At 42.3% G+C, this 27,655-nt stretch overlaps 1 protein-coding gene across 3 annotated transcripts; it reads left to right on the top strand.

Moving 5' to 3' along the window:
- The first annotated feature begins 321 nt into the window (after window positions 1-321).
- Window positions 322-27,655, top strand: lrch3 (leucine-rich repeats and calponin homology (CH) domain containing 3). 3 transcript variants are annotated; one of them, XM_083772664.1, is made up of 20 exons: window positions 322-708; window positions 8,311-8,455; window positions 8,764-8,890; window positions 9,702-9,807; window positions 10,687-10,823; window positions 12,114-12,223; window positions 13,245-13,338; window positions 13,794-13,896; window positions 14,384-14,526; window positions 14,993-15,054; window positions 15,840-15,885; window positions 16,431-16,532; window positions 17,373-17,420; window positions 17,568-17,621; window positions 20,982-21,015; window positions 21,243-21,353; window positions 21,910-21,989; window positions 22,076-22,213; window positions 22,377-22,454; window positions 25,653-27,655. In XM_083772664.1, exons 1-20 carry the CDS (start codon window positions 417-419, stop codon window positions 25,794-25,796), a joined length of 2,154 nt encoding a protein of 717 aa, XP_083628790.1. In that variant the 5' UTR covers window positions 322-416; the 3' UTR covers window positions 25,797-27,655. The 3 variants fall into 3 exon arrangements, with proteins under 3 accessions (XP_083628790.1, XP_083628789.1, XP_083628791.1); XM_083772663.1 differs by having other exon boundaries at window positions 21,907-21,989; window positions 25,653-27,654; XM_083772665.1 differs by lacking the exon at window positions 17,568-17,621 and having other exon boundaries at window positions 21,907-21,989.

Raw genomic sequence — 27,655 nt, 5'->3', positions numbered from 1 at the left:
CTTTATTTTGACATGGTTCCAGGGGGTCCCCAGCAAAACATGTTAATATAGCATTTAAACACATTAAACCCTATGTCATCTATTTGAAAATATCCAATTTGAGAGCAGGCTCTGCTGTTGAAAATAATAATAATAATCGTGAACAAGCAAATGGACAAATTTCTAATCTTTTTCAAACATTTCAACAACAAACATTTTCTATGGTCAGTCTGATAAGGCACTAAATCTGTCTGTCAGCCTGGTTCATGTCCTGTGTGTGCGTGTGTGTGTGCTGTGCGCATGCTCCCCATCGTCCCCTCAGAGCATCAGAGTCAGTGCTAGCTTGTTAGCCGCCTGCCCTGCTAGCTAGCACCGAATAGTGGTGGCTAGCACTCTCTAGCACCGCAGCCAGCAGCAGTTAGTTAGTTACTAGTGTAATGGCGGCCTCGGTGCTTCTGGGGTCTGCGGCGGACAACAACAACACGGGACCACCGGCCTTCACGGTACCGGGAGCGAACGTTCTGGCCGCCAACAGCAGCAGCAGCACCGGCCTGGGTCACCACCCCGCGGCGGCACAGGGACTGACGGGCCCGGCGTCGTGGAACCGCTCCCTGGACCGGGCTCTGGACGAGGCTGCGGCCACCGGCTGCCTCAACCTCAGCGGCAGGAAGTTGAAGGAGTTCCCCCGGAGCGCCTCCAACCACGACCTGACCGACACCACCCGGGCCGGTGAGTCTGCCTCACTGAACTTTTCGGTCCGAGTCGAGACCCGCCGGGCCCGGTGCGGGTCAGACTCAGAAGGACCCCCCCCCCACACACACACACACACACACACACACACACACACACACACACACACACACACACACACACACACACACACACACACACACATACATATGTTTGTGTTTTTTGGCTGAGTTTTGAAGACAGTTTTGGTGGAGAGAGTCTGGGAGTCTGCACTGCAGTCCGACCGGGGAGGGAAATATTAGGCCGTGAAGGCGGTTCACGGTCTGGGGAAACTGACAGGGGTGTGACGCGGAGCACGGTGACCGGTCGAAATCTGTGACTTCAAATATAGTTTCAGAGGTTTTCAAAAATAGCAGATATATTTAAGAATCGGTTCTCATACAATCAGATGATCGAATGCGGTGGTCTGCTTATGTTTTGACTGCAAAAGGCTGGAGCTTTGCTAACGTTCTGAAAGAGTTAGAGTTTTTTTTTACTTTGCTCAATCAAATGTGTTATACTTATACTCTTAATTGTTTACAAACATCAAAAACATGCACATGCCTAGAGCGGCTAGGGGGGGGGGGGGTCACATAAATCGATAGGGAGTCGGGGTCTGTGTAACAGCAGTAAGTTTTGGAACTGTGTCAGTTGGTAGAGCGCTTAGAGTACTCTAAGGTAGAGCGGGTTTGTATTGGACCTTTTCCTGTTGTTTATTATAATAATAAATAATAGAGTTATTCAACGTTAACTATGTGAAATCAAGTCCAGAGTGTTAATTTGAACCCCCGGCACAACCAATGACCCAAAAACAAACAAAGCTTGAGGAATAGAAGCCATAGATAGCGTTAGCTTCATCGGTCGTCTGGAGCTGTTCGGTTAGCAGAGACGCCCTCCTCCCCGGAGCACGTCGGGGAGATGATGTACTTGGGTTGTTTAGAAACGGTCTCGGTACTTAAAGTGGAAGGTATTACTGTTAATGCTTTAACGTGTGGGTGTGTTAATTAAACACGCTGGTTTGTGTAGTTTGTTTGTAAACTCCCGAGACCACGTTAGAATATGTCCCGTCAGAAAGCTCAGTGACGTCAGTGACGGTGGAGACAAAACAAACGCAGCCTGCTGCTGTGCGGGTGTGTGGCACGACAATGGCGCTACGTAGCATCTGACACTTTTATGTCTAGTATCTTCTACAGTAGGCCTATATGTCTGTCGATGTCCATCTATGTCTGTTGTCTAGTTTATGTCCATCTATATTGTCTGTCTAATCTAGCTCTGGACCAGAGCTATGCCTTATCTATATTTCTATCTGTGGTTTTGTCTATCTATGTCTGTCTGTACTCTGTATTGTCTGTCTATGGCTTAGTATCTGTCTGTCTGTCTGTCTGTACTCAGTATTGTCTATGTCTGTTTGTTTGTCCATCTATGTCTGTCTCTATTGTCTGTCTATGTCTATATCTGTGGCTGTCTACAGATCTGTTTGTCTATAGTGCAGGGGTGCCCAAAAGGTAGATTGTGATCTACCACTAGATCACAAACTAAGGCTGTGCAGGTAAACCACATGACAATGACATGCCCGTAAAAAGATATGATTTAAATATATAAAAAGGAAAACATATATATTATTTGGCATCTTTTACTTGAATTAAGGTGACTTGATTGATTGACATAAAAAGGGCCTGTTGGCTAAACCCACAATGCAATACTTTGTTTTCTAGAGTGTTGCGCACAAACATCAGTAGCATTACAAAATTATAAACAAGAAAACCACCAATTCCATTTCTCCCGGTTTATTTCCCATTCCAAGTCAGTTTGTCTTATATGTAACGCCATCCAAAGCCCCCTCAGGTACATTTGTAAACTAGCAATGGGATAATATTTTTTTTTGTGGGTAGATCTGGTTGGGCTGGTCATTTTGAAAGTAGCTCTCAAGTCAAAAAAGTGTGGTCACCCCTGGTCTAGTGATATGTCTGTCTTTCTGTGTCTCTGTCATGTCTATATCATCTTATATCCACGTACATAAGAGTGTATTAAAGTATATGGTTTGTAGCAGCAATACAAAAATCTATATCAAAGAAATAATACATACGTTTTAAGGTTGCACTTTATTGTTACATCTTGTGCACAGGTAGTCGGGTACATAAGAGTAAAACTTATTTTTGTTTGGCTTCTTTCAGACTGTGCAGCAGCATAGATAACAACATCAACGTCAAGCACAGCAAACAAAGAGATAGAAAGAATAAAGAGTGCAAGAAAGAGCAAACAAGAAACAGTAAAAAAGAGTAACATAATACGTATGTGCAAATTGTGCATGTTTTCCCTGTAGTAGCAAAGTTAGGTAAAGTTTATGTTCACATTTAGTTTAGGAAGGTGTGTGTGTGTGTGTGTGTGTGTGTGTGTGTGTGTGTGTGTGTGTGTGTGTGTGTGTGTGTGTGCACTGTTATTACACAGTATGTATATTGATCATACATTGGTCATGATCGCTTTTGAGGTGCTTGCCTTGAAAGTGCTGTGTGCATTATTCCCACTTATAAATGTACTCTATTTTTATGTGTGCACTGTGTGTACTATAAATATCTAGTATTTACGTGTGTGTGTGTGTGTGTGTGTGTGTGTGTGTGTGTGCACGCGCTGCAGTCTTGGAATACATAGTGTCATCGTGTGTGTGTGTTTGACCACTTGAACCCCAGCATCTGGAGGGAACGTTTGACAAAAATAGCCGATCTACAAGCTTAAACTTTGTGGCAGGGTTCTTACGGTCATGAAATTCCTAGACATTTAACAAAACTGTAGCGCCCAGGGTTACATTAGACAATTGACACTGGGTGGAAAACAATGGGTTACAAAAAGTTGTGATAAAATTTAGGTAATTTCTTTTTTTATAGAAAAACATTTCCAGGCCTGGAATAGGTTTGGAAGTAATCAAATGTTTTGGAAAAAAAATTGTGTATATACAATACATTGTATGTCCCAAATCATGTCTTAATACTACAGTACCACCATACGTTGTTGGCTTTCTGTTCTTTTTGTCACGTTACAGTACAGTAGTGAATGCAAAACCTTATTATTGCACTGAAATTGAATGGGGTAAAATGCTCTGGAAATGTCAGTTTGTCAATGCATTAAGTGTGGGAAGTCTGGGCTATATTTGGCAAAGAGATTTCATGTAGAGAGAAAAAAATAGCGTGCCAAGTGTAGTGGTGCTGCTAGTGCACAATTAATACAAAAAAGATTGCAATTTAGAAGATACAGACACTTATGCAATCTAATTTCAATATTTTAGCAAGAATCGTGCAGCATTGGTTGGCTGTCATTTTATGTTTTTGCCACAAGTTTAAAGCCACAATAGTCGGCTTTTTGAATGTTCAGCAACTATAGACTAAAGAGAAAATAAATATTTTCATGGAAGAAATGAGAATGTGTGAGAATCGTGATCTTAATTCTTGTGGAGGAAAATCTTGCAGCACTAGCCAAGTGCAGTTACACAGTAGCTTCGGAAACCCAGACGTTTTTATTTCGAGGGAGACAAAAAAAGTCTGGGTCCGAGTCCACTTCAATTCGGCATAGAATAGCGCAAACGTCGATCACTCTGCTGATTTCTGATCGTCTGCACCTTTGTTAAATTGACGCACACCCGTACACACACACACACACACACACACACTCCTCTCTCTCTCTCTCTGTCGCTCTAATTAATTAGTCTCATGTCCAGCAGCTTGGCACAGCTTCTCCCGGTGGATACTGCCGGGAGCTGCCTATGCCATAGAAAGCATAGGTGAGTTCCAGGCTAGTTGCACAGTAACTCAGGTCTGTTTTATTTTAAGTATAGATGGTTTAAGACTAGTGGTTAAAACATTAAAGGCTTTCTCTAAACATTATGTCTGTCTGTCATCAGTAGTGCTTCGACTCTTTGACTGGGGTCGTCCCCCAGGGGTCTAATCCAAAAAGCTATGCCCCCTTGCTTTTTTCCCCTACACAAAGTCGCTTTGGTGAAATGAGCAGATCTTCAAGCTCACAACGCGTCGCAATTAGGCCACGGTTCTTTCAAGCTGAGCTGCAAGGGGTTGTTGATGCTTGTACACTTCTTGCAGAATATTGCCTATTATTGCAGAATGTGCACATGACATGACATGCCCAAAATATTGATTCTAGGGTTCACGTGGTTTAAGACGGTGACACTCATAACATAAGCATTCACTGTTGTATGGTGGGGCAATATGTCAGCAGAGGTAGAGCATTCACTGTTGTATGGTGGGGCAGTATGTCATCAGAGGTAGAGAATTCACTGTTGTATGGTGGGGCAATATGTCATCAGAGGTAGAGAATTCACTGTTGTATGGTGGGGCAGTATGTCAGCAGAGGTAGAGCATTCACTGTTGTACGGTGGGGCAGTATGTCATCAGAGGTAGAGCATTCACTGTTGTACGGTGGGGCAGTGTGTCATCAGAGGTAGAGCATTCACTGTTGTATGGTGGGGCAGTGTGTCAACAGAGGTAGAGCATTCACTGTTGTATGGTGGGGCAGTATGTCAGCAGAGGTAGAGCATTCACTGTTGTATGGTGGGGCAGTATGTCATCAGAGGTAGAGCATTCACTGTTGTATGGTGGGGAAGTATGTCACCAGAGGTAGCCTGGGCACCATTTCATTTCGGTATATGATCCGGGCTGGAGCCGGATGATATGCTTACGTCATGTTGTAGGCAATGGTTTGCCTACAACAAACAGGAAGCTGTTTGTTGCTTCCTGTTTGAATAAAAGCAATAAAAGCTCTCGTAAGCGAGAGCTTTTATTGAGAGGGAAAAGGAAGTTGTCGCCGCCTGTTCATCCTGTCTGGCGACTACAAAACAATACTACAACATGACGTAACCACATCATCCGGCCCCAGCCCGGATCATACAGACTTTTGAAACAGAGACCAGGCTTTCCTCCGTGGCGGTGGAAAGCCTGGTGAGGCGAGGTTACACCAGAGGTAGAGCATTCAATCCCTTAAATATCTTAAATCTAATTTCAGTTTGGGGTCACGGGCTAAAAAGTTTGGGAACCACTTCTGTACACCATAGAAGAACGTCATAGACTCACTGGACACAAGTCAGTTTTCAATTAAAATTTTAGCCATTGATGTTCAATTTTTCTTTATTTTTTATGCAAATGAGAATAAAAATATGAATATAATGTGAGTGTGACAGCCCTAGTCTAGTGTACTGGGTCTGTGTCTCGCTCACTCCGAACAACCGCACACAGAACAGGATTTTGGTCGGGCTACTCGTCATGTGTAAAATAACACAGTACTTACCCCATTATGTCATTTTCTCTCAACTCTGCTCGACTTCACAACGCTGTAAAACTTGCCGCATTTATTTAATACTAAATTAAATCTCTAAATATGCCGCAGTAGCTACTAGCTATTATACTTATACAGTGACGGGAATACTATATTAAGTAGGTTTAACAATGAGATCATTGTTCACCCCTATCTATGTTGTAATGTGTCTTCCGTGCGCTTTATAACCACGTGAGTCCTAGGAGCATCTCTATTCTGTGGTAAACTGAACTTTCGTCTAAAAATAGCAGAATACAAACTGTGAGCTAATAGATGGGCTATTTTGGGCAACTATAGTTATTTTATATAGAGTAGAGGCAGAGGGTAAAAAGGAGGAGGGAGGCTGATATAGATGGACCCCTAAACTAGGGGACTCCGCTCAATTAAATCAAGTATATACCACGGACCGGTTTAAGTGGTTGTTTTATTTGATGTCCCTATTTGAGTCTTATTCTGGTTTCATTTTTATTATACTTTTCATTGTACAGCAGTTTGTAATTCTTGTTTCAAAATTCAGCACTTTATAAATGAAGAATGTACCTTACTGTTGTACCATAACGTAATGAAGCTTCAGCTGTCTGTTCCATTCCCATTCCAGTCCCGGTAATTATACTGACATAAAGGCAGCTGCAGCTAATTAAAATAATAATAATACCAGCTTGATTCAGGCATGTCAAAAAGCATGCACTGATAATAGTCGATGATATTGCCAGTACTTGCTAACTAAATCAAACTGTCCCACTAACTAACTACTTAAAATGTTATCAGCTGCAGCTGTGTTTAACATTTAATAAAATGTCTGTGAAAAGAGTCCATGCATGGCACACACGGAATAGTGCTATAAGGCAGTGGTTCCCAAACGTTTTAGCCAGTGTGAACCCAAAAAATAAATTAGACATTCCCCTGGAACCCAAATTCGTGCTGAAAATAGCAGATCTACAAGCTCACAACGCGTCGCTTCGCGGCGAATTGTCTATTGCTATTTTCACTACTCCTTAAACATTTGTTTTCTAATTCATGTAATTTCTGAGATTCTTATTTGATTTATTCATGAAATTAATGGAAGAAAAAAAACATTGAATTTGTTTTTAATTCATGAAAAAGATTGCTTTTTTTTGGTAATGTTTTTTTTAAATGTTTTGAAATAATAATAATAATAATAATAACAAAATGTGGGAAACCAAAAATCAAGGGACTATAAATATGTGTCCATGAACCACACTGTTTTAATAGGCTCTACATGGCCTCAGCACCCAAGCTTTTATTTTCAGCTCAAAAAAGGAAAGCCTAGGGCCTAGGCCTAGGGAACGAGATACATTTCCTGATCTAGGAGTGCGAGTGACAAATTAATTAATTCAAACGACCATATAACAACGCACTTGTACAAGCCTTTACTAGCACCATAATACTGAGTTGAAAATCTACTGGTTTCCGACGTGTCAATTTGTGACTTTGTCAAACGCATGCACACACACACACACACACACACACACACACACACACACACACACACACACAGTAGCCTACAGTATCTGTGCCTACTACATGGACCATTGATATGTACGAGTTGTGTCGGCAGCTTTTGTAGCTTGGTAAAAGGTGCAAAGGGGCAGCCAGAGCCAATGTATCAGCGGAGCAGATTTATTTTCTCACCTCTGTCTTTAGGCAGCCTAGCCTCTGCAAGAGCTCCATTGACTGGGCTGCCCAACAGACTGTATACGCTTCTGTTAGGGGACGCGTGCTAGCGTATACTATAGTAACTATACTATACTATATGCCAAATACCTATGTATAGGTGTACACACTGTAGGTAGTTGAACCAGCAGTTCTGGACAACCGGATCTCTCTACTATACTTAGCTCAGGTAAGTCAAGTAAGTAAGTAGCCTTGCCGAGCCATGAGGCCCATAGGGTAGGAGCCTATCTCCTGTTTCTGTAGCGTGAGGCAGCTTGATGTACAAGTACACCCCCTGGACATGACGCTAGTATGTCGCAGGGACTTACCCCCAATCCAACCCTTGATGCAGAGTGTCAAGCAGGGAGGCACTGAGTCCCATTTTTAGAGTCTTTGGTATGAGGCCACTGAGCTGGTTTAGCTCAGGTCCATAGCCCTAATGCCCTTTGAAGCCGTTGCATTAAGGCTATGGGACTGTTGTCTTCCTGCCCTCACATGAAATGCAGACCAGCCTCTCCTCTGTTGCAGAAAATAATGTTTTACCAACTCACCAATACAAAGGCGGCTTGTGTTAATAAATGGTCGTTTGTCTGTCTCTCTCTCTCTCTGTAGATCTGTCTAGGAACCGTCTCTGTGAGGTTCCTGTAGAGGTGTGTTTGTTTGTCTCTCTGGAGACATTGAACTTGTATCAGAACTGTTTGAGGACACTACCAGAGGCCCTGCTCAACCTGCAGAACTTAACGCACCTTAATGTCAGGTAAACACACACTCACTCCTAACTAGTACCCGATTGATGTCAGAATTCTCGTTCATATTCCGTCCGAATTTGGAGAATCCTAGATCACCAGTCATTAGCATATTAACTGCTGTAAAGCTTGTTTTGACCAAAAACTCAATCTGGGAAAATAATCTCTACCTCTCTACCTGTCTGTCTCTCCAGTCGTAACCAGCTGTCTGTCTCTCTAACTGTCTGTCTCTCCAGTCGTAACCAGCTCTCTACCTCTCTACCTGTCTGTCTCTCCACTCGTAACCAGCTGTCTGTCTCTCTCATGTCTGTCTCTCCAGTCGTAACCAGCTGTCTGTCTTGCCACCGGTGGTGTGTAGTCTTCCATTGAAGGTGTTGATCGCCTGCAACAACAAGCTGGTTTCTCTACCTGAGGAACTGGGACAGCTCAGACACCTGACTGAACTGGTAACCTGTTTGTCTGTCTGTCTGTCTAAATGAGTTAGTTTTCTTTTTCAGGTCTGGAAAGGTTTTGAAAATTCTGAACCCCCATTCTGGGTTGGTTGTGATGGTGGTCAGGAATTTCACCCCTACACCATCCAAGCACCTAGGATAAAAATAATTGTACAGATATTAAAATTATTCCTGATATGTTGTTTCATATTGTTGCTGGTGGGCAAAAACCTTGTTATCTCACCATTTCCACAAACATTTCTGTAAATGAACGACTTTCTTGATCATCCTAACGTACATATACATGTTACGAAAGTAGAAGATTCACAAGCGACGAGTTTTGAGCTTGTAGATCTTCTACTTTTGCTAGTTTTGAATCCGGTAAACCGTATCGGACATATGAGGTTTACACCTCATGTATATGAGGTATATGAAAGTGACAACAAAATTGCTATTTGGTATGTGTTCAGATCGTTAAATATATCTCTCCCACACATGTGTATTGCGGTGTGTAGGAGCACTATATCTTGGACAGAATAATCACTGAATCATATTTGGAATCAGTGAGATAATACTGTATACTGCAGCCCTTGCTGCATTTCAATGCATACGTGTACAATACATGGAAATTATTCGTGGTAATCTTTGGTCATGAACATTTTTTATTACGTCCTTGAAATGTCCTGAAATTTCAAGTTCAAAATGTGCATAAACCCTGTGTTTTTTATATCATATTTTTAGACTTTGATAATTGTACCAATCTTTGAGTATTTGTATGAATATTAAAAGTGAGAATTGTGTTTTATGACTATGCATTGTGTTTTAGGATGTCAGCTGTAATGAGATCGATACGTTACCGTCACAGATTGGCCAGCTGGAGGCGCTAAGAGACCTCAACATTAGACGCAACTACCTTGTTACATTACCCCCAGGTACACACGCTACCTTGTTACATTACCCCCAGGTACACACACACTACCTTGTTACATTACCCCCAGGTACACACACGCTACCTTGTTACATTACCCCCAGGTACACACACGCTACCTTGTTACATTACCCCCAGGTACACACACGCTACCTTGTTACATTACCCCCAGGTACACACACACTACCTTGTTACATTACCCCCAGGTACACACACGCTACCTTGTTACATTACCCCCAGGTACACACACGCTACCTTGTTACATTACCCCCAGGTACACACATGCTACCTTGTTACATTACCCCCAGGTACACACACGCTACCTTGTTACATTACCCCCAGGTACACGCACGCTACCTTGTTACATTACCCCCAGGTACACACACGCTACCTTGTTACCTGGCCCCACGTGTTGTCAGTTAAAGGCTATTGGATGCATTTAGGAATATTGTGTATTATAGAGTAATAATCTAACGCAATTGTGTGTGTGTGCGTGCATTGATTGAAGTTCTCAGTCACTATGGCCCATGACTGATTTCAGTCATTTTCAGGAGCATCTTCTATAAAATTGTCTCAAGATATTCCCTGAAAGTAAAGGTTAATGCTGGTTGGCTGTGTGGATAATACCTAAACATCAATATTCTACATATTGTGTTGTGATAATTCTTTTAGGAAATTCACAAATCGCCGATTGGGACGTGGCCTGACAAAAACATGAGAATTGCTTTTGCTTTATTGTATGTGTGTGTGTGTGTGTGTGTGTGTGTGTGTGTGTGTGTGTGTGTGTGTGTGTGTGTGTGTGTGTGTGTGTGTGTGTGTGTGTGTGTGTGTGTGTGTGTGTGTGTGTGTGTGTGTGTGTGTGTGTGTGTGTGTGTGATATCAGAGTTGGCAGACCTGCCTCTGGTGCGTCTAGACTTCTCCTGTAACAAGGTGAGCTGCATCCCAGTGTGTTACAGACGTCTGCTCCACCTGCAGAGCATCATCCTGGACAACAACCCCCTGCACAACCCACCTGCACAGGTACACACACACACACACACACACACACACACACACACACACACACACACACACACACACACACACACACACATTTTAACAATTTATTTATGTCCACACAGAGGAAATTGCATACATAAGACATAAATTGTTCAGGTGCAGCAACATCAACAAAATCAAGGCATATGTCCTCAGTCAGGATACAACAAGCATGTCATGTCACCCAGCAGCATTCCATGGGCACAAGTAGTGTAGGCATCCTAAGTTCGAAACCCCCTCCAACAACCAGTCCGTGGGTATGTCTCAGGCTGGACCGGTCCAACGCCTCTCTTCTCTTCCCGGTAGCTGCTCATGGGAAGGGCCACCAAGCAGCACCGGCTGTCGGTATACTCCGACGGTGAACAAGTGCCTTGTAGTATGCAAGCTTGCGATCGTGTTGAAGCACACAGTCCACAGAGGTTGGGTTTTTTAAATCTGCACCCACTACATTAACGGTTGTAGTTACAACGGAGCAGTTTTAATGTCATGCTCTAACAAATGAAAATCACCTACCATACCTTTAAACTTCCTCATATGAAGGTGTCGTGCAGAGACAACAGCTGGTCTTGAAGCTCACAACTTTTAGCAGATTTTATATATGTACAGTATATTGGCTAGAATGGTTACCTAAATTATTTGAAGAAAATGTTTGTATGTTTTTGACCTAAAGATGCACATTTGAGGTTGGAATGTTCAGCGTCGTCGTTCCGTTTATTCACTCCCCACACTAGTGATGTTTTTTGTCCTCGTATGTAGCCGTCAATTACCGTATCCTACTTTTGAAACTCGGGTGACAGTTTTGTCCAAATTAAATCCATATGATTGATTGAACATTTTGTAGAATGGGTACAGTTCAACGAAAGTACAGGTCAATACAAAAACTGCTACGAGGATAAAACCAGAAAAAAGCACTAAGACTTGTTTACATCACACATCAGGGTCCTCTATTTTCAATTCATCAGAATATTTAAAGACAACAAAATAAATCATGTTCACAGTAAAAATATAAATAGGGGGACTTAAACTCTTCTTTTTACAGGGGCCAGTTTTTAAATGCAGCCGTCTGTAATGCAGCTGTCTACAGTAATGATTATTTTCACAACATATAGAACCATTTAATTATTATTTTTACAAATGTGTCAATTGGTGGTCAATGGCACGGCTGAGATCAAACAATTATTATTACATATGTAATTGTATTAAAGTTGTGATGTTTATTATTTTTTACAGATCTGTATTAAAGGGAACATGTGCTGTTTGTTGTTTTGACAGATATGTATTAAAGGGAAGGTCCATATATTTAAGTATTTGAACTCGGAGGCCAGTAAAACGACACCTGATCTTCCAGAATACGACAGACGACCTCTGAACTTTAGTTCCTGGTGAGAACAAGGTTTTCTCGCTCTCTCTCATTATCATTGCCCCCGCCCCTCTCTCTCTCGCGCTCTCTAATTCCCTCTCTCTTGCTCTCTCTTTCTCTCTCATTGGCTGCGGTTACATGAGGGCTTTTTCATTCAGAATGAAAACTTCAGAATTAATTAATTCAGAAGTAAGTTTTTTGCTGCGTGTTTACATGGGAAATGGTCATTCCGAATGAGTGTTTACATGGACAATACTTTTAAATCCCATTATTTCATTCCACATCAGGTTTGGGGCTGGGAAGGCTTCTGATTGGATGGGTGGCGGGGCGCATATGTTTACGTCCAGTGGTGGAAAGTAAATAAGTACATTTACTTTAGTACTATTTCTACTTTACTTGAGTATTTCCAATTTCCAATATTTTTACTTCTACTCCACTACATTTCAGGTAAAACAAAATAATAATAATAATAATAATAATAAAACACTTATGCCATATTACTTTATATTTGATGTATCCTGTAGCCTATGAGAGGTTGCTCTCAGAGATGTGAAATTAAACATGTCTAGTTTCTTATAATTAATCGCAAAACAAGAGCATAATATAGCTATACCAATTACATGGAAACAAGCATGCGCAGAAAGACCAGAATGAACTTAAATCCGAATGAGTATTTACATGAGTCCACAATTGTTTCAATAGGATTTAAAAATTGAATAATCCGGTCAGTTACATCAGATCTAAGTTTAAATCAGATTGGCCATTTTCATTCCGATTTAAGTTTTTGTAGGTGTTTACATGACAACTTTTAATAGGATTTAACTTTTATTCTGAATGAAAAGGGGATTTAACTGTTAAACGTAGCCATTCTCATTCGCTCTTTCATTCTCTCTTTCGCTCTCTCATTCTCTCTCTCTCTCTCTCATTCTCATTCTCTCTCATTCTCAAAACAAAGACGTCATGGTGTAGCATTACAAAAACGTAAAAAAAACAACAAATACAGTATTGACACTGTACTCTCTCTCTCTCTCGTTCTCTCTCAGTACTGAGGACATGTACCTCGGTCGTCCGTATGGAGCGCTGGACTCTGGTTTTAACAGTGTAGACAGCGGACACAAGCGATGGTCTGGGAATGAGGTGAGACACACACACACACCCACACACACACACACACACACACACACACAGCCCATTCTTCTCCTGCCATCATTCAGTATTCATTCTAAACCAGTGTTTCCCAAACTCTTTAGCCCGTGACCCAACACGGAAATGAAATGTTCGCCTGGGACCCAAACTAGTGAAAATAATAGATCTACAAGCTTGTAGATCGGCTATGTTCAGTACTTCTTCAATATTTGTTCTGATTAATGGAATTTCTTCTTATTTATTTTGCTTTTTGGGGATTTTCTTTTTTTTTAATGATAATTAAAAACTAAATGTAGGAAACACAAACTGTGTCCACACAAATGGTTCCCGAGTCTCGACCCAGTGTTTGGGAAACAGTGTTCTAAACTACTACATTCTGTGTGTGTGTGTGTGTGTGTGTGTGTGTGTGTGTGTGTGTGTGTGTGTGTGTGTGTGGGTGTGCGCAGCCGACAGAGGAGTTGAGTGAGCGTGTGTCAGAGCTGAGCAGAGAGCAGAGACAACACCAACGCAGAGAACCAGGAGCTGTGTCCCTGCAGGCTAACGGAACATGTGAGACAATATGATAAACTGTGTCTGTTCACATGTGTATGAAACAAAACAATGTACTGTATGCACACAAACATTGAAGACAAAAGTGAGGACGAAAATTGTGATTGGCCAGAATGAGATGATGTATGATGATAAGAGCGCCCCTCACTTCACACGGGTCTGATGTGTTTTATATGCATACATGCCATTTCGGAAAGAACTTGAAACCGTTCCCTAAACACAGGTGTTTCCGATGATACTAATTGGTCAAACAGAGTCTAGTCTAGTGCTGCTATTGTGCATGCTACACTCTCAGAGTTATGGGGGTACTTGAAATTAAAATGTTTTAAAACCACTGCACACTAAATGGAACAGTCTTAATTTGTATCATCGGTAGTAGGGAAGGACCCCTAAAGTAGGAAGAATTATTCTGTGTGCATAGAGGCTATTGTAAATCTTTCTATGGACGATGATGACCCTGCGATAATGACATTGATTCCGTCCTCAGTGGACACAGAGCAGGAGCAGATAGACTTCATAGACAGCTGTGCTGGAGAGGACGAGGACGACGAGGGACGCAGGGGAGGAAGAGCCAGCGTCAGCCTCAGCTCTCAGTTCATGGCGTATATAGAGAGACGGATTACTAGAGAGGTACACACACACACACACACACACACACACAAATTCCAATACTCAAATATCTGCTCGTGTCTCAAATGGCTTGCCTTTTGGAGGAGCCGACACTGAAGAGAGACTGAGCTCCCCCCAAGCCGATTGGAGCAAGGAACAGCGAGTGTACAACAAGTGTTAACTTCAGGGGGTTTCGCAGAAGTATTGACTAACTATCCGTTTTGTTATTGGACGGACCGGACCGTCTCCTCTGGCTATGGCATGGAAACTATGTTGTCTGGGAGACGGGGTCTAAAAGCGTGGATTTAGCAAGTGTGGAAGTTAGAGTGTTGTAATGTATCTATTATTATTATTATTTGATTTTTTTAAATTAACTTTTTATTGTATTCTATTCTATAGAGACTAGTATTACCAGGTGAACAGACCCTTAGCGTTGTCTGAATAGTTCTTGTTTGTTCTTTGTGTGTGTGTACGTGTGCGTCCCCAGGGTTCTCCAGTTAAAACCAACTCCAGAGACTCCAGAGCAGAGGATGCAAGGAGACACAACAGGTACACACACACACACACACCTGGATCTGCACAAGAAGCACATACGAAACACTGATCAGAAGGTGGTTACATTATGGTCAAACCAGATACAACTGGATCATCCACATGCTTATTACTCTTAAAGTTAAAAGATAACGCATTGATGACTTACCAGCAAGACGCCCTGAGGGCGAGAAGCGTCCTCACCCTTGCGTGCACGCACCCGCCTGGGCGACGGCAGACTGCTGGGCAAGTGCTGGCGCTTAGCATGGGGGGTCAGATCAACATATGGAATGAATTCTGTTCTGGCCATATATGGAGCGTGTCAGGAGTGTACAGGGTTTGATGAGGTCAGATCAACATATGGAATGTCAGAACAGGTCAGCTCCATAAATGGAGATCTAAGGGTGGCAGTGGGGCAGAGTCTTGAGTGTACAGGGTTTGATGAGGGCCCAGGTAGGGCCAGGCCTTAATCTTCCGGCCTGTTGAGAACTCTAGTTTTCTCCGGCTGCCGGGCGCAGCTGCACTAATAACTTTGGGGCGGCCCGTCTAGAGTTTGAATGGACAGGTATCAGTCAAAATGACAAATAATAATTCAGTACCCTGTTTAAGTACAGCTTTACACATGCATACAAATAGTCATAAAATAGTTTTAAGATTATAAAAACTATCAAATATTAAAATAATGATCCAAAGATGATCTTTATATCTAATAATCAATGTTTACATTGTATGAAATGAGTGTAATAGCCTACCATTTAACATCCTCATAACATATTAACTTACTGTCTGTCTGTCCGTCTCAGGAGTGTGGTTGATGGTGTAACAGCGCCCTCTATCGCTCATAATCAGGTACCTCACTCTGTCTGTTGCTGTGTTCACACTTCACACGGCAGATGCAAAGCTACAACAGTCTACCATTCATTGTCAATGGAAGCCAGCGACATGAAGATGCATCTGATGTTTGTAGCTGCTACAACAGCTACATGCACTGTGTAGCTTTGCATCTGACCGTGTGAACGCAGCATGTCTGCTACTAATTAGGGATTTTATTTTTGATTATGCTATTGATTACTTTTGGATTCATCAAATAAAAAGCTTGTTTGTTTTTTCAATGTATCGACATGAAATATTAATCACATTAATGTATTTACTTGAACCATTAGGCTGATTAATCACTGAAGCCCTGTTTTTTTTTTTACTTAATTGTAAATATATATACCGGTATATAGATATTTCTACTATTTTAGAATACGATTGTTTCCTTCATGAGGGGGGAAAAATGAAAAACTATATATAAAAAAAGGTTTTTAATTGATTAATTCAATCAGCTGTTGCGCCACTACTACTAATGTCCATACATGACTCACACACCTGTCGGTCTGTCCGTCCGTCAGAGAGGTGGTGTGGAGCGTGTTCGACGGGAGGCCCAGCTCGCCGCTCTGAGGTACGAAGAGGAGAGACACAAAGCACGACCTCTACAGAGAGACTCCTTGAAGGTAGTTAAACCCTGCCAGGGCATATTGTCTATATTCTACAGAGCGACTCCTTGAAGGTAGTTAAACCCTGCAAGGGCATATTGTCTATATTCTACAGAGAGGCTCCTTGAAGGTAGTTAAACCCTGCCAGGGCATATTGTCTCTATTTGGGTAGTTTCATTTCCGCTTTACCAGCATGGAGACCGCCATTGTAAAGATAAAATAGCAATAAAATAATTTAGCAGAACCATTATGATTTGGGGGGCCGCAGCTGAATGGTTAGAGAGCCTGTTTAGGGAGCAGGAGTCTCCAGTTGCCCCAGGTTTATATCCAGTCTAAAAATGTGCTTAAAGGGATAGTTCACAATTTTTCAACTTAAGTTGTATGAAATACTTGCCATCAATATAGTGGTTGCAACTGTATTAATTGATTGCCCGAGTCCCATGGTGGGAGCAAATTAATCCAACAAACTAACGTAATTTGTATTGTTGACATATTTCTAAAATATTAGTGCAACTTTCGTTCAACTTTGACGCCTCTATCACATGGAACAATTTTTGGGCTTAGTGATATGGACACAAAAAATGACAGCTACAGTTTCCCTTTTATTTCCTTTGTTTTATTTTGCCATTGTTTCTCTCTCATTTGCATCTTCCAACATGTAGAATAGTAACACGCCCACTTTGGTTCCCAGTTCAGGGCAAGAAAAAAATATAATGAAGTCAATGAGGTCTATAGTATAGTGCATGTTTAAAAGTGGTTGATGTACAAATACAGAGCTGCCTTTGATTTCAATGTTGAAATCTCACCAAATGAATCTAATCGTTGTCCTGTACTGTGGTTTGTCTCTCTGTGTTTCAGCATAAAGCAGCTCAGAGCCCCAGTAAATCCAGTCCTACAGACAGTGAGGTGGGTGATATACATGTTGGATGTTTTACTGTCATGTATTCCTGTAAAACTGTGTGTTTTTATGGAAATGTTTGTCATGTTGTTAGCTTTTGTTTGTGTTTTATCTGTGTGTGTTTGTGCGTGTGCGTGTGTGTGTGTGCTGTTCAGAGTGTGTATCCCGGCAGACGCTCTACCCACACAGATGACTCTGCTCTCTTTATGGTAAGAGCTTGGCCATCCGAGAATTTGATGAACACACCTCCAAAAAGATATACATTCATATTATATTAGTGCCCTGACAACGGAAACCTGGCGAATTAGGGCAGTCAACAAATATTCCAGGTTCAAATAAATGTTTGAATGTGAAACTTAAAAGCTGCAAGTTAAAATAAAAATAATAATCTGCTTTACAAGTTTCAGTGAGAACCTGTTTGCACAGCAATGATTAGCCCCTGCTTTTCTTTCTGCAGACAGAATGCTGCATTGAGTGCACACAGGAATCACTTTATATTAATTGATTAAAAACAACGGTCAAGCTCAACGGGCGATCCATATGATAATGATGGCAGACAAGTTCACAACCAGACTCGACCACAAACCCTGTTGGGGTGGCATTTCATCCCAACCCGCAAAATTGAGACGAGAGCAGAATGGGCCCTGTGTGAATGTCTTGTCTATTTATATATTGGTTTCATTATCATTTCCTGTTTAAGGTCTAGGTAAATATTGCTCAATCACAGGACGTCGCTCAGAGCGATGCATGCCTATTCTCTGTTAAAACCATTTCATTACCTAACCTTATTAAAATGATGCAAAATAATTAGATGTATAACATTTGAACCATTCATTTTATCTGCAATAGAGCGCCTTTCTGAGCACTAACAATGGCATAGAGAGAGAGAGAGACATTCTGAGCATGAATGGCGTAGAGCAGGGATTCCCAAACTGTGGTGCGCGAGCAAGTATTTGGAGAATTACAGTACATTTCAAGCACAATTCAATACAAAAACTGTTAAACTGTAGACGACACCATGAAGCATTACCAGTGGCGGTTCTAGGTGATGTTGGTTGGAGGGGCTGCCTAAGAAATCTTATGCTACGGGCCAATATACGATAGTATATGCTGATTGATTTATTAGCAGTTTGCAGAATTACAGTACATTTCAAGTATAACTCAATACAAAAACATGCTATCCATTGTTCACCCTATACTACAGCATGTTCACAGAATACTGGTCTACAGCAACAACAGCATCAACATCACATTCCACAACAACCCAGCCAGTACCCATGCAGTGCTACTCAGAAAATCTATTACACTATGCTACCCAACTAGTTCAACCTGCAGCAATAGCATCATTTTCCAGATATCAAAGTACAGCAATGACACTACTACAGGCCTATACTTTGTTACAGCAAATGCTCCACAACAACAGAAGTTCATGCCCACAACAAACACTCCACTGAACATTGTTTGTATTTGTATGTATAGCTGCTCTTATACTGTCATTAATAATAACAGTACGCATGCACTCACGCATGCACGCACACACACACGCGCGCGCGCGCAACTGGCGCAAACGGGCCGTTTGCGCCAGTTGCGTTGCGTGCGCGCGTCGGTGCCGTTTCGAAACAAGCAACTTGCAAGGCACACACACATGCACGCACGTGCGCACGCACACGGCACCGAAACAACACTAACACACGCACACAAACACAGCCTCTCTCTCTCTCTTCCCAACTCAATGAGAGCTCGAGGCTCGAGCCACTTTCAATGTGATTAAACCAGCGATTATGTTTCTTAACTTTGTGAGATGAATGAAGCAGACCACTCTACCTTTCTGTGGGTCCGGTGTGCGGTCAGCTGTCTGCCCCAAGGAAGAATTTCAAACTCACAAAACGTATTCTTCGTATTCTTTCCTTTTGTTATATCCAAAATGGACGATATGCTCCCAGTCTCTTAACTTCATTTTCCCCTCCACGGACACGGGACAAAACGGATTATAAAGTAAATAATAAACTTATTTCATTTAAAATAGGCTACTTCTTTCACATCATAAACAACCACACACGAGCAGGTGGCCACGTGCTGTGATTGGTCAATAGCCAATGACCTCACGGTCTGCGGCGGGCATTAGGGCTGAGCACAGCCCTCTATTGGCTCTGGGGCTGAGAGATTTTAGCCCCAATGGCAAGTAAACCAAGCAGGCGTGTCTTGGCAGCTGTCAATCATTCAACGCAATGAAAGCCAATGGAAGCATTTTGGGCTGTAAAAAACATCACCTCTCCTCGGCCTTAACCCTGTGCATTGTACATTTAATACTTTATTTTAAAGGAGGTAATCTCCTCTTAATCTGTTCTTGTCTTTACTTGTTGCTTTCTTTCTCTATACCCCCTCCCCCCTCTTTACACACACACACACACACCTTCAGTCTGTTGGAGGGAGTCTCCTCCTGTTCAAACCTAGTTGAACTGTTCAAAAATGTTTTTCAAAATAGTAAAAAAAAAGGCAAAGTAGTTTAGGGATAAGGGTTTAGCATGGATGCAAATTGAACCCTGAGTCTCTGTCTCTCTGAAGCCCAACACACACCGGCTCCGTCCGACGCGGCGCGTTGCAGCGCGGCGCCGCCTGGAAAATAGAACTGGTTCTATCGGCGCGCCCGGCGACGCGGCGCAACGCGGTGGACGGAGCCGGTGTGCGATAGGTTCATTGAAAATAATGGAGGCGGCTGTTTTGACGCGCGGCTGTCGCAGACGGTGTGTGATGGGCTTCACTGAGTCTCTGCCTGTCTGTCTCTATGAAGCCCAGTCCACACTACACGTTGCAACTACACTGATGATTGATTGGAAAGTTGCAGTGGTCTGAATTACCCCGTTGCAGGTCTCTTGTGATTCAACCAATCGCAAACAAAAAGTTACGAAACGCATTTCTGGGCACAAACATGTTGCTTACACAAATCTGTCATTGTAACTAACGTTGCATGTCCACCGCACGCATGCACTCACTCACTCACTCCTGCCCACTGTGGAGACTAAAAGGCCTATTCATAGTCCAGTTTTAGGTGAAGAGCCAGAGGTGACCACCAAAACGGTGGTTGGTGAGAGATGTGTTGTGTGAGCGTGAGTGGTGATTGACCACTGCTGCGTGACGTCATGTTGTAGTTTTCTTCCATAAATCCCTAAAGGCCTGGAATATTTAATAAAAGCAAAGGTTAAAGCCTCAACCTGTGACTTCTTCACCTGGTTGACAGTATGTAGAACACCAGGAAAAATATTGCTAAAACATAATTTTACATTATTTGTGTTAATTGTTTAGGAAAAAGCCCTAGTGTGGATGACTCCTTTCACACGGTTTCACAAACGTTAGGACTTGACTTGGGCATACAAACATTTTCAGTCGTGAGAATTTTTTTTCTTCTTCAATCCATAGAACCATTATTGGGCAGCATTGACAGGCACTGTATACATGCTACTGTACATGGTAGGGAATTAGCATATTGACACAATTCTCGGGAGGGAAAAAAAGAATGAGTTTGTGTCTAAAACAATATTTGTGTATCTGTTTATGTTGTGTGTCTTCAGGGTGAAGACAGAACAACAGCCTTGTCTCCTACAGGTAAGATTTCAACTTCTGACACCAGTCATAACATGTCCTGTTGTTACTTCACTTATTGTTTTATTCTGTATAAAAATAAGCTCTAATCAAGGTTTAAGCTGGTCATTATTGTTTACAGCTACACAAAAAGTAAAACATTATTTTAGTATGGTTCTTCGGGCATTGTAGCAACATAGTAATAGTTTTAGTTCATCTCTCATTAAAACCCTCTTATTTTCTCCTTCTAGCCAACCAATCCAATCCCCTTGCCTCTGGGGGTGTGGCCTCTTGCCGGGGAGCCAATCAGAGACCAGAGAGCTATCTGTATCGCCTCAATCAGAAAGAGGACCAAAGGAGAGGTAAGAGGAGTTTTATATCCTACCAGGACCTCAAGTACTGCTGGTTTTATCTCTTACCAGGACCTCTAGTACTGCTGGTTTTATATCCTACCAGGACCTCTAGTACGGCTGGTTTTATCTCTTACCAGGACCTCTAGTACTGCTGGTTTTATCTCTTACCAGGACCTCTAGTACTGCTGGTTTTATCTCTTACCAGGACCTCTAGTACGGCTGGTTTTATATCCTACCAGGACCTCTAGTACTGCTGGTTTTATATCCTACCAGGACCTCTAGTACTGCTGGTTTTATATCCTACCAGGACCTAGTACTGCTGGTTTTATCTCCTACCAGGACCTCTAGTACTGCTGGTTTTATATACTACCAGGACCTCTAGTACTGCTGGTTTTATATACTACCAGGACCTCTAGTACTGCTGGTTTTATCTCCTACCAGGACCTCTAGTACTGCTGGTTTTATATACTACCAGGACCTCTAGTGCTGCTGGTTTTATATACTACCAGGACATGTTGAAGAATGTATAAATGACTCATAAGTTGCTGTTGCTCTCTTCCAGTAGAGAGCCACCCAGAGGAAACCAGACCTCCTCCACCTGTTCTGGGAGGGGAAGAGGCAGAGCTTGTGGAGGAACTCCGCAAAGTCAGTTGCCTCATTAAAATTCCTAAATTAATCAAGGATGAATTAAATGAACATGTGTGTTAACCTCTATATCTTTCTGTCTGTAGAACATTGAGGCGCGTCTCAAGGTGTCGTTGCCCAGCGACTTGGGAGCGGCTTTGACGGATGGGGTGGTGCTGTGTCATCTGGCCAATCATGTGAGGCCGCGCTCTGTTCCTAGCATCCACGTTCCCTCCCCCGCTGTGGTGAGTGCCGACACAAGGAACTCGTGTCTCATCACAGTAGATATTTGGTCATTAATGACTGCAGGCGGCAACACTCCTACATTAAGCAGTTAAATTACTTTACACTTTAGTGACAGAAATTATGTGACCTAACTTAACCGGTTGCCATACCTGTCGCCCGCAGCCCAAACTGACCATGGCCAAATGTCGACGGAATGTTGAGAACTTCTTGGAAGCCTGTCGAAGGATTGGAGTACCTCAGGTAAGACAGACTGCAGAGACAGACTGACTTACTGACCGACTGACTCATTCAGAGAGACACTAGCCTGCCCCAGCCAGTGTGATTTCTGGTCTCGAGGGGAGCATTCAAAATTTCTGTTGTCCTACTGTCTGCTCTCCTACACTGTCTCCCTCTCAGCTGTCCTACTGTCTGTCTCTCCTACACTGTTTCCCTCTCAGCTGTCCTACTGTCTGTCTCTCCAACACTGTCTCCCTCTCAGCTGTCCTGTGTCTCTCTGGATAAGAGAGAGCTGTTAAATGTCTCTTCTAGAGGTAATAATTGAGTGGTGCAACCACTCCTATAGACAGCTATATGTGTCCCTGGGTCCCTCCCTGGCTGGGTCGGTCTGTCTGTCCGTCTGAGCACGAAAATAGGTGGTTTGGTTTGGTTGGTTTTCACAACCAAGTGTCACTGTTGCGCAGCCTAACACACACACATATTAACTACTATATATGATGACTTGGGGTGTTAAAGTACAGTAAGTACAGTAGCCCACACGGTATCTGTCATTTCTCAACCATTTCGGACGTGGGGCGGCTTGCCGGAACTGGGCCGCCCCCCTGGGCGCGTTCCTGGGGGTCTGAATGTTCCGAGGACCCCCCCCCCACAGGGCACGTTCCTGTGGGTCTGGAACTTCTGGGGACCCCCACACGGGGTTGCACCACTCACTTCACACGAGTGTGATTTTTTTTCACTTCAACTAACATGTCTCCCTCTTCCTCCCTCCATTTTTCCCTCTGTCTGTTTCATCTTTTTTAATTGAACCCGTTTTGTTGAATCTATTTGTTTTTACACACACACACACACACACACACACACACAGGAGCATCTCTGTTCAGTTGATGAGATTGTAGAGGGGAAAGGGGGCGTGGTTTATAGGACAGCCTGTGTTCTACTCTCCTTCGCCCCGCCCTGCATTGGCCCCTCCCCTCCCACCCAATTGGCTGGCTTTGCCTTGTTCTACCTGTCACTCATGTCAGTGTTGTGTGTGATCTACTGCCACCTTGCGCCGCCACCAAGCGAATGAATGGAGTGAATGGAACATGATAACCATGTGTCCGACCCCAAAACCCCAATAGTCTCTATGTACAGCAGCCATATTGGAAAGAAAGTGGGCCTTTTCCTTACATCCTTCCCCGTCTGGTGTTATCAATGATACTAGGGATAGGAATGATTCATTAATTGATCATTTAAGTTTTGATAACCTTATCGATCGATTAACTGGTTAGTTGATAAGCGTTTGCTTTGTTATTATTATTTTTTATCTGAGAATCTTAATTTATGTCTAACATAAAAATCTACATTTAGCTGATAAACAGAGAGAATACAAAAGGCAGACAGCATTACATTCACAGAAAAACGCCTAATGGTGGAACCGCTGAAATTGAATAATTGTTAAATTTAATTGACGCATGTCTTAACCCTGAATAATCAATTAACTATTATCGTCCCTAAATTATACTAATGAAGGCTCTGTTCCATAACTCTGAAAGTGCAACCAAATGGACGCGTACAGGTCTAGTGGTCCATTTGTCCACGCAGAGTTATGGGGCGTCCTTGAAATTTTAAATGTGTGTGAACCACTGTTACACTAAATGTAACAGAATGTAACTAATGTAACAGAATGTAACTAAATGTAACATTAGTATCTTTGGTAAGACCTGTGAAGGAAGTAAGAAAGAGGCTGTTGTGCATAGAGCCTATTAATTAGTTAAGCACAACTACCGCACAAGTTAGCACCAGTCTAAATCCCTTTCAATCCAGCATGAATGACATCAATGACCAAAAAGTCTTTCTCCTCCTGTTTCCCTTTGCCTTAAAGTGTGACTTCATGTTGTGCAAAAATGAACCTGCTAATTGATCGATGATCAGTAATCAGCAGCTGCATGCTACTGCTTGGACACAACAGACACAAGCTGTCATCCATTTGGAAGTAGAGAAGTAGAGAGCCCAGTAGTTACAAACTAGTGTGTTGGAAATAAAATTAGATTAAAGTAAGTAGGCTTTGGAACCAACGGTTAACGGGGCCATGTGGCCCATAGGCCAGGAGGCGGCTTGATGCTACAAATACCAGGCTCTCTCTTTCCCCGTGTTTCGCCCAGGTGGGCGTGGTTTTTATGTTAGGTTTAGGCATAGTTTCTGTGAGGTTAGGGTTAGGCATAGTGTTTGAAAGGTTAAGGTTAGGTTTTCAGGTTAAGATATAACCATGCCCACCTGGGCCTAAACACCAAAGAAAGAGGGAGTCCCCAACACGTTTATCCCGTGGACCTGATGCTAGTATGTCCCAGGGTTATCCATCCAACCCTTGATGCTGAGTGCCAAGCAGGGAGACATTGGGTACCAATTTGATATGACTATAATTGGGGGTCAGGTCAAGTCCAAAGGGCGTAAACTCCTTAAAGTTTTCCTACAGATTCCGCAAATTTTTCGCAGTTTGGGCAGTTCGTTTTCCATGGAATTTGGCAATATGGTAGAGGATTGTGAGAACCAGTCAAGAAGTCAAAGGAATCTCCCTATGAGGCAATTATATGATTTGCTCAATCCACCTTTGACGACGTCAAGAAAGCGACGTCAAAGAATGTCGTAGTCTTGTTAACCACTCCCCGTTGAAATCACATTTCCATTCATGCGAGTGGAGTCTTGACCATCCATGCTAATGCATGGTTGGCTGCGGGAGTACAGCGTTGACAGACAACCCCTTTAGCCAAGCAGCGAAACAAAATAATTAACGTCATCTCCAGTCTCCAACCAGCTATTTAAAGAGATAATTTGTTAATGGAGTTCTCTCTATGGCTCATTGTGCATATTGCATATAGGTGTTTTCTTTATTGCTTTCATAGCTTGACCCCGTCTTCATCGCTGCTTGCAGCTATATTTCTAGTTGAATTTCCATTTGTACACAAGATTTGCCATATCCCATATGACTCATCTGGGGCTTGCAGTCTATTTTCATGTAACACTATCATGCAACGAATGGGACACACAGTACTGTTCATAATCAGTCCTTTTAATTCTCTTGATTTCATCTTTATTTGATGTTGTTCATTAGTAATTTATTTTCTGTTGCCATCATGGCGATTATCATTTTTTTTAGTCCACCCATTGACATGACCCTCCTTTCTGTTCATCCCCCCTCGTTTGTCTTTCTTTCCGTCTGTCTGTGTGTGTCTGTGTGCGTAGACTCAGTTGTGTCTTCCTGTGTGTATTCTGGAGGAGCGAGGGCTCCCCCAGGTGGCGGGAACGGTGCGCGCTCTGCTGGAGCTGGCCCCACCCAAACACGCCACCACCAGCGTCTCCGCAGCAACCACCCCCCTCGCCTTGTAGACCCGCCCACCCACCACACTACGGGACGTTGCCTGACAACACCTATCGACCGACCGATGTCCCAGAAAGACAAAATGACACGAAAAATCTTGTCTCCTCGAGTCCTCCATCGCATCGTCACAGGAAGTCAAACGTTTCCTTTTTTAAAGTTTTCTTCATACGAAAGAACATTTTATGATGTCAAATAGACCACAGACAGACAGTAACTTCCTCTTTTCCTCTGTCCACTGGGTTTTTATTTTATTTTGTACATAAAGTGTATTTCTGGGCACGAAAAGAAGAAATCATCAGTATCACGTTATAATATGAAACGTGTATTGTTATAACCAGATGCTTTTCATGCTCTACAAATAAAACCGCCTTGCCATGCGACATGTCTGGATATAGAGCAGGTGCGTGTCCTCTGAAAGCTCTTTGAGCAGTGTGTCCTCCGCTGCCGAAAGACGCGATTTAAAAACTAACCACCCAAGAGTGGGAAACGGCGTTGGTTTGTTTTTAAGATGTTTTTCATGTTATGACATACACACTTGAACGCATAAAGAAGATGGTGCACGCACTTCCGTGGCCTGCCGTATTTCTTTTTTTGCTGCTGTCAACATTTTCCCATCATCAGGGCACCTCACTGAGTGATTGAAATGTTGACAGCGATACAAGTACAGCAGAGATTTTGCAGCGTTTCCAGTATTTCACATACACAGTTATTCATCTTGCTATAATGTGAAACATTTCACGCTATAACGTAGTAACTTACGGCAAAACATTTTGTTATAATTTGGTAACTTATGTTTTTATGTGAGGGAACTTCTTTTTTTTTTTTATAATTGTTTTATTTGGAAAGAGCAGAACATTACAGATAGCATTTTCACATATGACACACGAGCAATTCCCAAGATTTTTTTGCCATGTGGCTCCAACTCCAACGTCTCTGTATAGTCCTTTTTCTTTTAGAAGAGCTACATATGACATCAAGTCCACACTTAAACAGGGACAAACAGGGCAATGTCACTTGATTGTACATTTCAGGAGGACAAAAAGAAAAGAGTGGGCAGAAAAAGACAGACAAAAAAACCCCGAAAGTATATACATTATTGCTGAGGGGGACAAAAACAATACAGCTTTGGTCTTCGACCATGTGAGGGAACTTCTATTGTTAGTTAAAACATGATAACTTGTGCTATATTATTTTAATGTGATAACTTATATTATCTTAATGAAATACAATAGTTTTAACAATATAAACATTATCACATTATACCATTTCACTTATTAATGAAATTACTTATAGTTATAATGAAACACAGGTTATAACAAGCCATAATAATAAAAAAGCATCTTGTTATAATAAACTATTAAAACTTAACCCATTAGGACAAAAGCCATCTAAATCACTTTTGTATTTGGCTGCGGACCCCCATCTGAAACGGTTTTGTGCCCAGGGACCCCCAGAAGAGAAACATTTAGTAAAAAAAAATAGTTATCTGAAGTGTGTGTGTGTGAAACAGATGCTTTGCCTGTTTTAATTGGTTAAATATTAGCTTTTCACGTTACAACATGATACTGATCTCATTGTTTCGTTCTTCGGTGGCAGCAATACGCTTTGGTAATTTTGCACCATATTAATATGCTATAGTTTATTATTATTATTTTCATTGTTGTCAGGTGATTTGTGTGTGTGGGGTCATGGAGGGGTCACACCAGCTGGCGGACTGCTACAGTCATAACCCATCAAAGCAGTTTGAAGAGAAAAAATAATCATGTTTCCATCATCGTATCGGTAAATAGTGTCTGTGTAAGTGTCAGTCAGTTGAGGGGGAGAAACCTTGTGTATTCTTGTTAGACGTTAAAGTGACACTTCACCC

The sequence above is a fragment of the Protomyctophum parallelum genome (genome assembly GCF_964188405.1).
Source record: "Protomyctophum parallelum genome assembly, chromosome: 9".
Classification (NCBI taxonomy): domain Eukaryota; kingdom Metazoa; phylum Chordata; class Actinopteri; order Myctophiformes; family Myctophidae; genus Protomyctophum; species Protomyctophum parallelum.
This window is presented reverse-complemented; position numbering and strand designations above follow the sequence as displayed.